The sequence below is a fragment of the Tiliqua scincoides genome, chromosome 14 (genome assembly GCF_035046505.1).
Source record: "Tiliqua scincoides isolate rTilSci1 chromosome 14, rTilSci1.hap2, whole genome shotgun sequence".
NCBI classification, from domain to species: Eukaryota; Metazoa; Chordata; class Lepidosauria; order Squamata; family Scincidae; genus Tiliqua; species Tiliqua scincoides.
In genome coordinates, this window is record NC_089834.1 from 14,435,976 (window position 1) to 14,449,810 (window position 13,835).

Consider the following 13,835-nt stretch of genomic DNA (forward strand, 5'->3'; position numbering starts at 1 on the left):
CAGGATGGCAGCCTAGGAGCCCACGCCTATGCATGCCTACTCAGAAGTAAGCCCCACTGTAGTCAATAGGGTTTACTCCCAGGTAAGTGGATGGCATGGCTCCTTTAAGAGCCCAAGCCTAGGCATGTCTCCTCAGAAGTAAGTCCCACTATAGTCAATGGGACTTACTCCCAGGTAAGTGTGGACAGGATGGCGGTCTGAGCCCAATCTTATCCATGTCTACTCAGAAGTAAGTCCCACTGTAGTCAGTGGGATGGCAGCATAGGAGCCTATGCATGCTTACTCAGCCCCATTGTGGTCAATGGGGCTTCCTCCCAGGTAAGTGTGGCTAGGATGGGAGCTTTAAGGGCCCAACATGTGCATGTCTCCTCAGAAGTAAGTCCCACTTTAGTCAGTGGGACTTACTCCGAGGTAAGTGTGGACAGGATGGTGTTTGAAGAGCCCAATCTTATCCATCTCTACTCAGAAGTAAGTCCCACTCTAATCTGGGTCTGTATTCTGGTACTGCTCCCAGAGCCACCATACTGTACTTGACTATAGTAGACACCAAAAGGGAATCCCACAAGTATAAAGAAAGACTTTCCACCTCAGGAGTTGGCTGGTGGTATTTTGATCCAAAGCACAATAGTTTAAACTCAGATTTGCAGCAAAAACCAGAGCACATGAACTGGGATTAGGAGGCTTCCCCTTGTGGAAGATGTCCCCCCACCCTCCACCCCCTTGTGCATATCAGAGTTTTGATTGCTGTCCTAAAGATGAAGAGATTCTGCAGCTCTTATGGGAAATGGTCTTCACTCTCCTTTCTTCTCCTGCAGGGCAGCTCTCAGGGCGCCACTATGAGCGACCAGCTTAAATTCATCGTTGAGAAGCTCAATAAGGAGCCCTTCAAGAAGAACTTCAACTTAATCACATTTGACTCTCTGGAGTCAATGCAGCTCTTACAACTACTCAATGATGTTCTGGGGGAGATTGACCCAAAGGTGAGGGTGATCTTTAAGTTACTGATGTGGGTGTCATTTATAGAGTTTTCCGTAGCACACAGTGGGCAGGAAAAAAATCTGTTTTACTTCTATTCTTGCCCTACTTGTGGAACATTTTTCATATTAATTATACGGTGTTATTTTTAAACTTTTCAGCATGTTGTTGACATTAGAGAGGAGCTACCAGAGCAGACAGCTAAACGGATGTTGAACATTCTTGGTATTCTGAAATATAAACCACCAGGAGGTACCAGTGACTTGTAAGTATTTATGTTCCGTTGATAACTGTGAAATACAACCACTTGGGTTGTCACTTCGGAAGCCTCCATGGACATTCCTCTTTGATCTTCCTCTTTAATTGCATTCCAGCGGGAAACCAAAACAATTATTTTCTGCTGTGTTTGTGGCAAATGTGTTTGCACAGGTTTGTTTATTTCTCATTGTGGTTCGGTGTGTTGTTTTATGGGGTCTTTTAGGTTTTGATGTTTTTAGTTATTTGCACACCACTTTTGGGAATTTAAGCTGAAAAGCAGTGTATAAATCTTGCATGTAAACAAAGATGCATTGAAATCATTGGGACTTAAACTTCCCAGAAAACAAGCTTAAGATATTGTTCCGTCTGGCTTGTACTGTTTCTTTTAACAGCTCCCTGCGCAACTTGGACTGGACACTAGAGGGTGCTACGGTGTTGAGATTTCTTGAATGCCAGTATCCTTGCTCTGTGGACTGATACTCTTAAGATAGAGAATATGTTTTTAATTTTATTTTTTTAATGCAATACCTCTGCCTTTCCACACCTGAAAAGGAAGGTCACAGTGGTTTCCCAATTCAAAGCACAACACAAGCAATCGACAATTTAAAAACAAAATTAAATAATTAAAACCACCATAGAAGAATCAAAGAAAAAGCAGGAAGTGGATAAATTAACCAAAGGGCAATCTAAGCAAAAAAAAAAAAAAGTTTTGATTGCCACCTGAAACACTAGCAAGAAATGTGCTTTTCTTATGTCCCCTGAAGGGGAATTCCAGAGTTCGGGTGCCACTATTGAGAAGGCTCTGTCACAGGTAACTGCCAACCGTACTTTCACTGGATGTGAAACCCACAACAGAGCCTTTCCACCCACAGATGTTCTTATAAGACAGACAGATTCATGGTAGGCTGTCCTTCAAGAGATGGTTTGAGATGATCAGGGACCATCAAGTGTCTGCTCAGTCGAATTTCAACACATTTGTGTTTGTGTTGCCACAGGATAACTGTGGCAGCAAACCCCACAAAACACCTTGTGCTTCCTCCCAGTATCATGCATTTTCATTTGGTTCCGGAGTTGAGTGAAATTGGGTTGAATGTAAGACCAGTTGGCTCCTGAGACAAACCAGTTCATGCTGGATGCTGTAGCCAGCTTTAGAAGTCCCACAATACAATACAATAATACCTTTATTGGCATATAAAATTACAACAGTCACTAAATAATAATTGACCACTGAAAAGATGTACATGATGGAAGGGAAATAGAAATTAATTTAGGAAATAGAAGATATTTTAATAATTAGGGATAAAAACCTGGCAACTGCTAAGGTAATATCTGCCTGATTATCACTTAGGAAAGCGAAACAGGAATCGATAAATGGAACAGTGGGATGTCTTAAAAAGGGATCCAAAAACAACTTTTGAAGTGGACAATGCGCTGGGCAATAAATCAGGATGTGCTCCAATGTGTCCGGCTCGAGGTGACAGAAGGAGCACAATCTGCTGTACCGAGGAGTGTGAGAAGTCCCAGTCAGGTAGAATGAGGACAGGGAGAAGAAGCAGCAGTAATGGTGTGTAATGTGGTAGGCCTGAAGAAGCAAATGCCACCAACTTGGAACTTCTATTTCCCCTTTTAAAACTTTAAATGATCTGCAACGGCGCACCCAAAATACTGCTGAAAATACATGGGATGTCTGTTTACCCTTACGCTCCATTGTCCAGAGTCTTACTTCATGTTCCCCGGCTGTCAAAGCAGGCTAGATGAGCACATGACATAGCAGCGTATCTTTGGCTATGGCTCCATAACTCTGGAACGCTTTACCAGAGTCTCTTGTATGTGTAGCTTTGCAGTTGGTTTAGTTGCTCTCTTACCTTGTTCTTGGAATTGTGTGTCAGCTGCCTTGCGGGTTCACTGGGACTGAGAAGTAGGATAAGAAAAGCTGTAACTAAATCAATAAAATCCTTGCTGGCTACAGTCCCACTGAACACTACAATGCAGATGAGCTCTAAAGCATTGTAAGCATCCAGGAAAAGAGTGGTATAAATATTTAGTAGGGTTAATTCTAGACCTTCTAGGCGCCACTCTGGAAAAACCATTTCACCGGCTACTCACATTTGCTTCAAGGCTCTTTCTTCTGGCTGGAAATGTGTTAATAGACCTTGATGTTGTCCTTTTTATTACTGTTGTTATTTAGGAGTACGTTCCGCCAAGGCTTAGTTATTGGAAGCAAGCCTGTAGTCCATCCGGTCTTGCATTGGCTCCTTCAGCGGATGCCTGAGCTCAAGAAAAGAGCCTACCTTGCACGTTTTCTGATCAAAGCAGATGTGCCGGCTGAATTCCTTCAAGATGATACCGTTGCTGAGACCAACAGACAGGTAGCATTTCAGATGGAGTTCTTACCCATCCAGTAACAATTGGATTATTCAGTAATATTTGAACAGTGAAGGTTTGTGGGCAGTTTTCCTTGAAGTCAAAGTGCCATCATAGAGGCAGCAAGCAGATCTCCTGGTGCAGAGAAAGCCCGATGGCACTTCTCATTTTTGAAGGAGGCAGGACATGTAAGAGACCTCTCCTGATGATCTGAGTGGGTGAGGGGTCTGTGTGGGAAGAAATGGTTTGTCTTTTGTATTGCTGTAATATCTTCATATGCAGCCTTGGGCACTGTTTGATCAAAAGGCTGGATGTACAGCTTGAAAGTAATTGTGGGATTATTTGGTTAGGCTCTGAAGCCTGCTAAGTTTGCAAGTGTTTTGATGGGAGAGCAACGTGGCTTAGTGCCAAAGTGATCAGGCGAAGATCCTTCCCTGTCCTCAGTCTTGACCCTTTTGAAGCCTTCTGGGAAATCTTGGTTTCCAGCAAGTGTGACCCATGGGGTTTGCTGGTATTGAGATTTTTGAAGCTTAGTCTAAAAAAGCCATTTTTGGTTGCCAAAATGTGGTTTTGTATTGGTTGCCATTTTACATAGTTGCCATTTTACTGGTTGCCATTTGACCTAGGCTCCATCCACTATATCATATGAACCTGATGGCCCTTCATGAGAACGCGTGAGCCTGATAAAGCAGCAAAAGTTTCATGGTTGCCATTTTACATAGGCTCCATCCAGTATATCATATCAACCTGATGGCCCTTCATGAGAATGCGTAAGCCTGATAAAGCAGCAAAGGTTTCATGGCCTCCCCTGGATGCTAAAGCAAACATTCCCCCTCCCTCCTGGTCCAGATATTGACAATACCCCAATTTTATAACTACATATATGTTGGCAACCTTCAGTCTCGAGAGACTATGGTATCGCACTCTGAAAGGTGGTTTTGGAACATCGTCTAGTGTGGCTGAAAAGGCCAATTCGGGAGTGACAATCCCTTCCACAATGGGAGCAAGTGCAGTCTGTCCCTGGTCTGTCTCCCTGGCTATGGGCCTTCCTTCTTTGCCTCTTAGCCTCAGACTGTTGGCCAAGTGTCTCTTCAAACTGGGAAAGGCCATGCTGCACAGCCTGCCTCCAAGCGGGCCGCTCAGAGGCCAGGGTTTCCCACTTGTTGAGGTCCACTCCTAAGGCCTTCAGATCCCTCTTGCAGATGTCCTTGTATCGCAGCTGTGGTCTACCTGTAGGGCTCTTTCCTTGCACGAGTTCTCCATAGAGGAGATCCTTTGGGATCCGGCCATCATCCATTCTCATGACATGACCGAGCCAATGCAGGCATCTCTGTTTCAGCAGTGCATACATGCTAGGGATTTCAGCACGTTCCAGGACTGTGTTGTTAGGAACTTTGTCCTGCCAGGTGATGCCGAGAATGCGTCGGAGGCAGCGCATGTGGAAAGCGTTCAGTTTCCTCTCCTGTTGTGAGCGAAGAGTCCATGACTCGCTGCAGTACAGAAGTGTACTCAGGACGCAAGCTCTGTAGACCTGGATCTTGGTATGTTCCGTCAGCTTCTTGTTGGACCAGACTCTCTTTGTGAGTCTGGAAAACGTGGTAGCTGCTATACCGATGCGTTTGTTTAGTTCGGTATCGAGAGAAAGAGTGTCAGAGATCGTTGAGCCAAGGTACACAAAGTCATGGACAACCTCCAGTTCATGCGCAGAGATTGTAATGCAGGGAGGTGAGTCCACATCCTGAACCATGACCTGTGTTTTCTTCAGGCTGATTGTCAGTCCAAAATCTTGGCTGGCTTTGCTAAAACGATCCATGAGCTGCTGGAGATCTTTGGCAGAGTGGGTAGTGACAGCTGCATCGTCGGCAAAGAGGAAGTCATGCAGACATTTCAGCTGGACTTTGGACTTTGCTCTCAGTCTGGAGAGGTTGAAGAGCTTTCCGTCTGATCTGGTCCGGAGATAGATGCCTTCTGTTGCGGTTCCAAAGGCATGCTTCAGCAGGACAGCGAAGAAAATCCCAAACAAGGGATATAACTACAGTATAACTACACTAACCAAGCAACTACAAGTAACTACAAGTTACTACCAAGTAACTACAGTAACCAAGCAAACGCTACAGGCTGAGAATGGAATGCAGCTTGTATGTTTGTTTAGTGTGTGCTGTTCCTAATTGTTATGAAGATACAACTCTGCAGTTTCCATTATGTAAAACGTATTCCGATAAATCTGCTGGCTCATCTGAAATAGAAGCAGCAATAATAGGCAGTCCTTAAAACAATTTGACCATGTGAAGTTGTTTAGATACTGCTAAAGATCAAGAGATTTTGCTGACGATACCGGGTTATTTATACACGCGATATATTATTTTATGGCAGGAGGTCTTCTATTCTGGCTGTTGTTCATTGCAAATATTTGTTTCGTGTGATTTTTCTTGCTCTGTGCTCATTTTCCTTAACTAACAAACGTAGCTTAGGCATTGCTCTTAGCTCTTGTCGTAGTTTGCAAGTCAGGCTAATTAAGAAGGTGCTCACCTGAGCTCTGGGGAAGGACCCAAAGTTTGCAGTCACGGTCACTGGGAATGCACGTAGCATAAGCAACATAGTGCTGAGAATTCCAAGGGTCATTTTGCAGGCATTATGGCATTCTTTTTCTCCCCCTTTTTTTACAGTACGAAGAGCTGATAGAAGCCTTCAAAAACCTACATAAAGAATGTGAACAGCTCAAGTCATCTGGTTTTTCAACTGCAGAAATACGAAGGGTAAAAAGAAATCTACGGTTTCTTTAAGTGTGTTGAGTTGCTTTAAAAAAAACAAAACTGGTCATTGCAATATTTAAGAAAATGAGTCTGTTTCCATAATATTAGATGCATAGGTTAATTAAAAATATATCTGACTAGCTGTTGCCATTATAAATCACAGCCAGTTCTAACCCCCTCCCAGGCTGGTCCTGCCCCAGAACACCTCCCCCCCCCCCCAAAAAAACCCACACTGCTGCCCGGCAGTGTTACTTACCCCTGGTGGCCGTGCTTTGCCCTCCTCCCAGTACTGAGGCCCATTGCCAACACTCCCTAGTCTCTGAGTCTTATACCACTGGTGCTAGAGAGCTTAGGATTGGGCTCTAAGTCCCATTGATTTCAGTGGAACTTAGTCATGATTAACTTATACGTGCTGTGATGTGCATGTCTACTCAGAAGTAAGTTTCATTGTGCTCAATGGGTCCTACTCCCAGGAAAATTTGTATAAGAGTGCAGTCTTAGGCAATAGATTGCTAGGGGAGCCCCCCCTCTATCTACCCACTTGCCTCCACTGCTACACCCTTGCTCTTTTCACTCACTGGATTGGAAAATGGGTGACGCTGTCACCCAGCACTCTTCTGTCCTCCACACTTCCTCTTTCTCTCTGACCCCCTTCTTCTTTTTCCAATATAGGGAATGTACAGAGCGGAGGCTGGTGTATCACCAAATTGGGGGAGGGCAGCAGCATTTGTCATACTGCCTCAGTTGTCAGGGATCTTGAATTGGCCCTGGTTGAATGTCTTATGGGGTTGCAGAAGAGCATTTGGCCAGGCATGGCTGACTTAGATTCAAGTTTATCTTTGAAACGTTGAGTGTAATTCTTCTTACTGCTTTAAAACGTCAACCAATTCCTTGGGTTTAAGCATGCTTGTTGAAATATCTTCCTGTGACTTTCATGCTGTGGACTGGCTGCTTAAAAGCAAGAGATGATTAGAATCTCAGCATAATCTACTCAAATACTGTACAGGAATATCTTGGCATGTTGAACTACATTCTTGTTCTGGTACTTCAAGATTGATCAAAGAAGAACTGCCTGTGGCCCAGATCCTCTAAAGTGTGTCTGCTCAGTGGATGTTGTTGTTTTGTAGGATATCACTGCCATGGAAGAGGAAAAGGATCAGCTGATCAAGAGAGTGGAGCGTCTTAAGAAGCGGGTGAGTATGAGCTTCAAGTGTCATGGCGTTGGCTTGCAAGTTCGACTGGGGAATGCAAACAAGGATTAAGCTGCACGCCCAGGGAAAGAATCAAATGGCTAACTGGAGGGAAGGGAATCTTCTCCCGGCGCCTGTCCAAAATGTTTAAAGACACTTGAGTGTCAGCTCTAAGAAGTGTCACACGTAGCAAGGAAGCCTGGTGCGAATCTGTGAAACACACGATCGCCCTACTTGATTTCCCAGCCAGTATGACTGATTTGCACCGCTTATCTTTTTGCTGTAGGTGGAGACGGTGCAGAATCATCAGCGGATGCTTGAAACTGCCAGGCAGCTTCGTGTAGAGAAAGAGCGAGAGGAATCTCTTGCCCAGCAGAAGCAAGAGCAGAAAAATCAGGTGCCTGCACAAAAGCACACCAAGTAACATAAAGCTGTTTAAAAAAGAATTTTGATTTCTAAAATTATGCATAAGTTAATTTTTAAAAGATGCCAAGGTTATGGGATGACAGCATTTCTGTTGTCCAGAGGCTTAAAGCTCTTCTGGATCATTTTTGGGTGGGATCTTGGGAACTTAGAGGTATCATGGATATAAATCTATACTTCTGTAAGCCAGATGTTGGGGACAAAAATGGGGAAAAGACCAGCTGGATGCAGAATTCTGGACCAGATGACTCTTTGGTCCAGTAGGGCAGGATTGCTGTTTAAAACGTTTCACCAGGAATGAAAAAAGAACCATTGGATACAGTGAGACTTGAACTTCCATGTGCGCTTATCTGTGTACCTCTCCAAGAGACAGTTCTATTTTTATTATTAATAAGAATATTTATATACTGCTTTTCAACCAGAAACAACTGCTTCTAGGTGAGTGCTTGGCCAGTATAGCTCTGAAGTTTGGCAAGTGGACCCAGCAATCCTAGCCCTGGGCTTTCCAGTAGAACAGGCTGCACCATTAGCTTGCCCTGTCTGCTGTTCAAATTCTGTCTATTATTCTATGAGAATAATATTTGAGGGGAAAGGGGGCACGCTGTGTACGTTCTTCATCCTTCCAGTCGGGCTTGCAGAAACGTTTCGCTCCTGTTGTGCATTTAAAACAAATGATACGTGTCTGTATTTCCAAAGAATGAGCTTATTAATAGATCCGCGGCTGTTTTCAAAGCTGTTCCATGCAGAGCAGAGGCTGCAGAGAGTCCAGCTCCAGCTCAAGGATATGCGTCATGCAGCATTGGATTCAAAGCCAGAGAGTAAGTGGGAGTTCTCCAATGTTGTTTTTTTTCCTCCCCCCTTCTCCTCTGCCAGAAACTGCGTGGAATGAGTTTGTAAAGTCAGAGAGAGAGAGGGAATTTATACCCTTTTGAATTTGTATTTTAAGCATTTGGCTTGATGCAAGGGTATGCATTTACTCAAACCCCAGTTTCTTTTATCTGTTTAGTTAGAATTTATCTTCCACTGTGTGCTGATGCAGGTGGCTTCAGAGTGGCTTTCAGCCATAATAGAAAACATAACCTGCACACCCCCCTCCAGGGGGCAGAGAGTCTAGAAAACAAGAAAGCATGCACTTGAGAGGAGGTCCTCTCGTCTTCTCTGGGCTCCTAGAAGGCCCTTCTGTTCTTAAGCATCATGCAGGGGCATTGGAGAGCAGGAGCACACTGGAGGCACCACCTTGGCTTTCTCATCGGCTACACGTCTTAGCAGGAAAACGGAGCACAGGAAGGCTGACCTACAATGGCAGTGGGTTGACAGAAGCATGCGCATCAGGATGCCATTGGGGCTTAAAGCACGTTGGGGCCCGTCATTGAAACTGCTTGGATCCCAGTGGCCCCAGCTGCATTGTAATTGGCCTGCCTGCTTATCATATCCCAAGTCTCTTTTGAAGCGGAAGGTTTTGTATTTTGAAGATTTGTTTTACCCTCTGCAAATGCAACTTACTTTTTTCCAGCATGGTGTTGGACTCTGGCATTTCTGATGCAGGAGCAAGTGGAGGGGTGGCGGGGTTGCCTGAGCTTTGCTCTTAACGGAGCGCTCAGGGAGGAACTTCATCAAAATTCCACATCGGTGTGCTTTGATCACGTCTTGGCTACACTGAAATAAACTTGCAAGCGGTTTTCTCTTAAAGAAAAGCTTTGAATCTGAGAATTAGGGCACTCCTCCTGATTGCATCAATATGCAATTAATGAGAGAAGCCTTAGAACCCTGCCAGAAAATGAAGGAGTCAGGAGTTATTGCTAGGCTTAAAAGGAAAGTCGAATAGATCAGCAAGGAGGTGATGAATCGTGCTGTTTGAAGAGCAAAGTCACCAAAGAATATTCTGAGCACAGTTTCCTTCTTGGTTTATACCAGGCCAGGAACCTAAATGTGCATAGGTTACTCATTTCTAAGTCTCGCTGAGATAAATGAATGCTCCTTGCTCACAATGACAGAAATGTACCTGAAGGACCTAACTGTGAGGTTCTGAGAGAGAGAGAGAGATCTCCTACCGACTTAAAAATGCTTAATCGTAGCTCTGTTATATGCTATTTTTTCCCCATAAACGTTGAAATTGTCAGACAGGAGACTCTCTGTTACACTTGGGAGAGAAATTAATGTAATTGGCTGTTTAATAGTTCTGGTTAAATTGCAGCTGTTACAGTAGGAGACAAATTGCCCTTCTCATTACTTTGTTTAGACATGTGTTGATGTGATGGTGTTTGTTTTCTTCTTCCAGGCTTAATGAAGAGACTGGAGGAGGAGACAAAGTTCAACTCGTACTTGGTCTCTGAAAAATTTCCTCGAGAACTGGAAACGAAGAAGCAGTTGCTGTACCTCTTGCAGAAAGTGGCTGCAGAGCCAGCAATGGGCCAGTCTGATCTCAACGAACTGGAAACCAAAGTATGTTGGCGCAAAGACGTTCAGCCCCGTCTTTAAGGACTGAGAGGGCAGGTTGCTAGCAGCAGAGATTAAGCAGGTTGCTTGCAACTGGGGAATTGTTGACTGGCATATTTCACACTGGCTCTTTCCTCCTTCAGACACAGTTGATTAATTTCTTTATAACTCTGGTGATGCTCATTCTGCATGTGGGGCTCTTTGACAGCGGTTTGCAGAAGAGGACAGCATTTTGCACCTCTTTGGAGGAAACGTAGGGCCCAATCCTATCCAATTTTCCAGCCCCAGTGCAACTACAATGCAGCCCCATGGAAAGGGAACAAATGTTCCCATACCTTAAGGAGGCCTCTGTGATTGCTGCCCCACTACAAGATGCAGTGCATGCCCCATTAGCACAGTTGTACCGGCACTGGAAAATTGGATAGGATTGGACCCTTAGACTTTGACTGCAGCACTCTGGATGATTGGCAGTTGTCATGGTGTTGGCTTCATGCGCGGCACACAGAGGGTGTTGTGTTGTCAGTATCCATAACAGCTTACAGGGATGGTTTCCCATTTGAAGCAATTTGATTCTGTATGGTGGCTGGGCTGGGTGTAGTTGACCCATGGCATAAATTGCATGTGACCAATCTTGACATGATTTCTACTGGCCTGTGCTCTGAATATTTGTCCCTTATGTATTTTACCTTCATCAGTTTGCGCGATCCTTCCTTTTTAACACACTTTGAGCTGTTCAGTACCCCCTCCCCCCACATAGATATAACTGAAAAGTTAATTAGGAAATGTGGCTCATTTGGTTTTGCCCTTTTAAAAAAAACGCTCATTTCTTCACAGCCTTTTGTGAAGTCCCCTTGGGTCTTGCAATGAAGTTAAGAACTAAGCCCACTGTGTCCGCAGTAATGAGTATTGCACTTGCCTCCCAAGTCTGGTTGGCCTGGACGTGAGAGAAATAATGTGCATGTTTGAGGCTTGCTTCTTTCTGTCTTTTGCTCCCGACAGCAACGTTTTGGCAATCAAAGCTATAATCGGATTTACCTCCTTATCGCAGCGTTTGAAATGCTGAAAGCTGGAGTCATTAAGAATTGCTAACATCTGTGATAGCTTTGCCACCTCTTAATTGCCTAGGCAAAATCTGAAGAAGGGTAAAACAGAATATATAAAATGTTCATGATACTGATGAAGCTCCAGATCTGCTTTGACATTTATCAGGCGCGTGAAGAAGTAACTGCCTTGTACGTTTACCTAGCCCAAATTGGCTCCTGTGGGCAAACTCCTTGTGTCCTTCTTTGCTGCACTCGCAAGGGTTTTTCTTTGCTGTGTAAGGGCGCAGTCCTAACCGCTTATGTCAGTGCTTTCCAGCACTGGCATAGTTGTGCCAGTGGGACATGTGCTGCATCCTGCAGTTGGGTGTCACTCACAGAGGTCTCCTCAAAGTAAGGGAATGTTTGCTGGAAAGCACTGACATAAGGGGTTAGGATTGTGCCCTAAGTGTGATGCAAGAACAAAGTATCATATATGTTTATTTGGTTGACTTCAGTGCTGAATTTCACTCTCAAAGATCCTTTCATTAAATGATCAAATGTGACTCCAAGAAGGCCATTTCTGATCCCTCTGACACTGAGCACAAGAGATCCTGTTCTCATTAGGTCACTGTCGCTGCTCTCATTCCCCTTGATATCACATTTGTATGGGCTTTTGCTTGGATGCGCACTCTCCCACAGGCAGGGGATTTGTCTCACCCCCACAACACCCTGCAGAGAGAGGGAAGAGGAGGAACAGTGCACGTCCTGGCTGGTGTTCCAGCAGGGGATCAGGGTCAAGCAGCATTCTGTGCCGTATTAGTACTGGGCATTTTCACCTGGATCCTTTATTTCTTGGATCTTGCAGCTTTTGTTCATTTTTCACTGAAACAGCACTGAAAATTATCATCATCTTCATCACCCAAGGATTCTGGTTTCAAAGAGTTGAGGATAAGGATGGTGACCCTTTTCCCACTCCCTCACCTCGGGTGTCCCAAGCACCAAAGCTCTTTAATGCTTCCAGGCTTATATCCCGGAGATAATTTTGCGAAGAGAACATTCACGTGACTCTGAGTAACTGATACCCCCCGTCAGGCTTGCACCTAATGTACTGTGTGTTATTGTGTGTGGCACTTTCAGAGCTCCTTTTACAACAGAACTGCCTGTGCATCATCTGAATGCCCCAAAATAGATCCTGGGGGTTATCCCAGGATAATGTTGGGCTTCCCGGAGATTATTCTGAGGTGCCCATTTTGTATTCATGAGCTGGAGCTGCCAATATCCCTTTGACACAATGTCCTCATTCATGAAGCCCCAGAAGAATACTGAGACTTGAACTACTGTATGTTAATTCAAGGTCTTTTAAAGGGCAGATTTCCCCCCCCCCAAACACATTATTCTCCCCACTCCTGTGAAGTACTTGGAGAGAGTCTGTGAAGGAATTGCATACTCTCTTTTTTTCCAGGGCTGGGGGCAGGAACAAAAGTAGTATGGTAGATCGATGTGGAGAATTATATGGGGATATCAGATTTGTCAGGGGGGTGTCATGCAAGCTTGCTCCCTAATTAGCCACCCTAAGAGCTGAGGGTAGAAAGATAGGGTATAAATCTCCAGATGAATAAATAAAATAACCTGGGTTTTAATCTCTGATCAGAGAAGCTGAAGTGATGCCCAAATAAATAAAGAGTAGTTGCTATTGGCCGTTTTCCTGGACACCCTGTATAGCTGTAGGGGGGAAAAAATCCACATTGCTGGGCCAGCTCTTTAAAACCTTGATGTCACACTGCTCCATTCAGATCACATCATGAGGTCCACAAAACCCAATTCTGTAACTTACCTCCAAATCAAGAGCTTTTGTCACAGTGCAGTCAAATAACTTCATCTTGCACAGACTGCAATACCCTCTCGTCTCAAAACTCCAAAGAAACCTCTATGTTTTAATTTCTCATTCCAGATAAACGAGGTCAATGCGCAAATCAACCAGCTGATTGAGAAGAGGATGATGAAATACGAACCGATTGATAGTAAATTCTCAATGTACCGACAACAGGTAAGAGCTAAAGCCTTGTAAGGTGGCATGTGGGCAAACGGCAGGAAAATCCTGAGGGGAACCAGAACGGATTGGCCACAGCTTGTCAAGATTTGAATTTTACCGAGATCTCTTTTCAGATTTAGTGATAAATACACTGCCTGTGTATCAAAGGCTTCAAAATCAGTGGCTGAAACATGTTAAAAAGATACAGCTTTCAGCTTCAGATGTGACCCAGAGCCCCCTGGTTTACAGAGCAATATGCTACAAGGTTAAGTATGCTACATAATGTGCTGGTACAAGAGACCAGCTGGCTCCCAATATAAAGTGCTGACATCCCAGGGATGAGCCATTCCAGGAATTTGGAGTGCTCTTCTTAGTCACAGAC

At 44.4% G+C, this 13,835-nt stretch overlaps 1 protein-coding gene across 1 annotated transcript in view; it reads left to right on the forward strand.

Annotated features, from left to right (window-relative positions):
* Window positions 1–13,835, forward strand: part of IFT81 (intraflagellar transport 81) — a 32,103-nt gene that overhangs the window by 292 nt on the left and 17,976 nt on the right. The window contains exons 2-10 of the mRNA XM_066609902.1: window positions 816–980; window positions 1,137–1,240; window positions 3,422–3,602; window positions 6,264–6,353; window positions 7,478–7,543; window positions 7,827–7,937; window positions 8,697–8,781; window positions 10,242–10,405; window positions 13,373–13,468. Of these exons, the coding sequence (XP_066465999.1) occupies window positions 837–980; window positions 1,137–1,240; window positions 3,422–3,602; window positions 6,264–6,353; window positions 7,478–7,543; window positions 7,827–7,937; window positions 8,697–8,781; window positions 10,242–10,405; window positions 13,373–13,468 (1,041 nt within the window). The 5' untranslated portion in view covers window positions 816–836. The remainder of the gene's footprint in view (window positions 1–815; window positions 981–1,136; window positions 1,241–3,421; window positions 3,603–6,263; window positions 6,354–7,477; window positions 7,544–7,826; window positions 7,938–8,696; window positions 8,782–10,241; window positions 10,406–13,372; window positions 13,469–13,835) is intronic.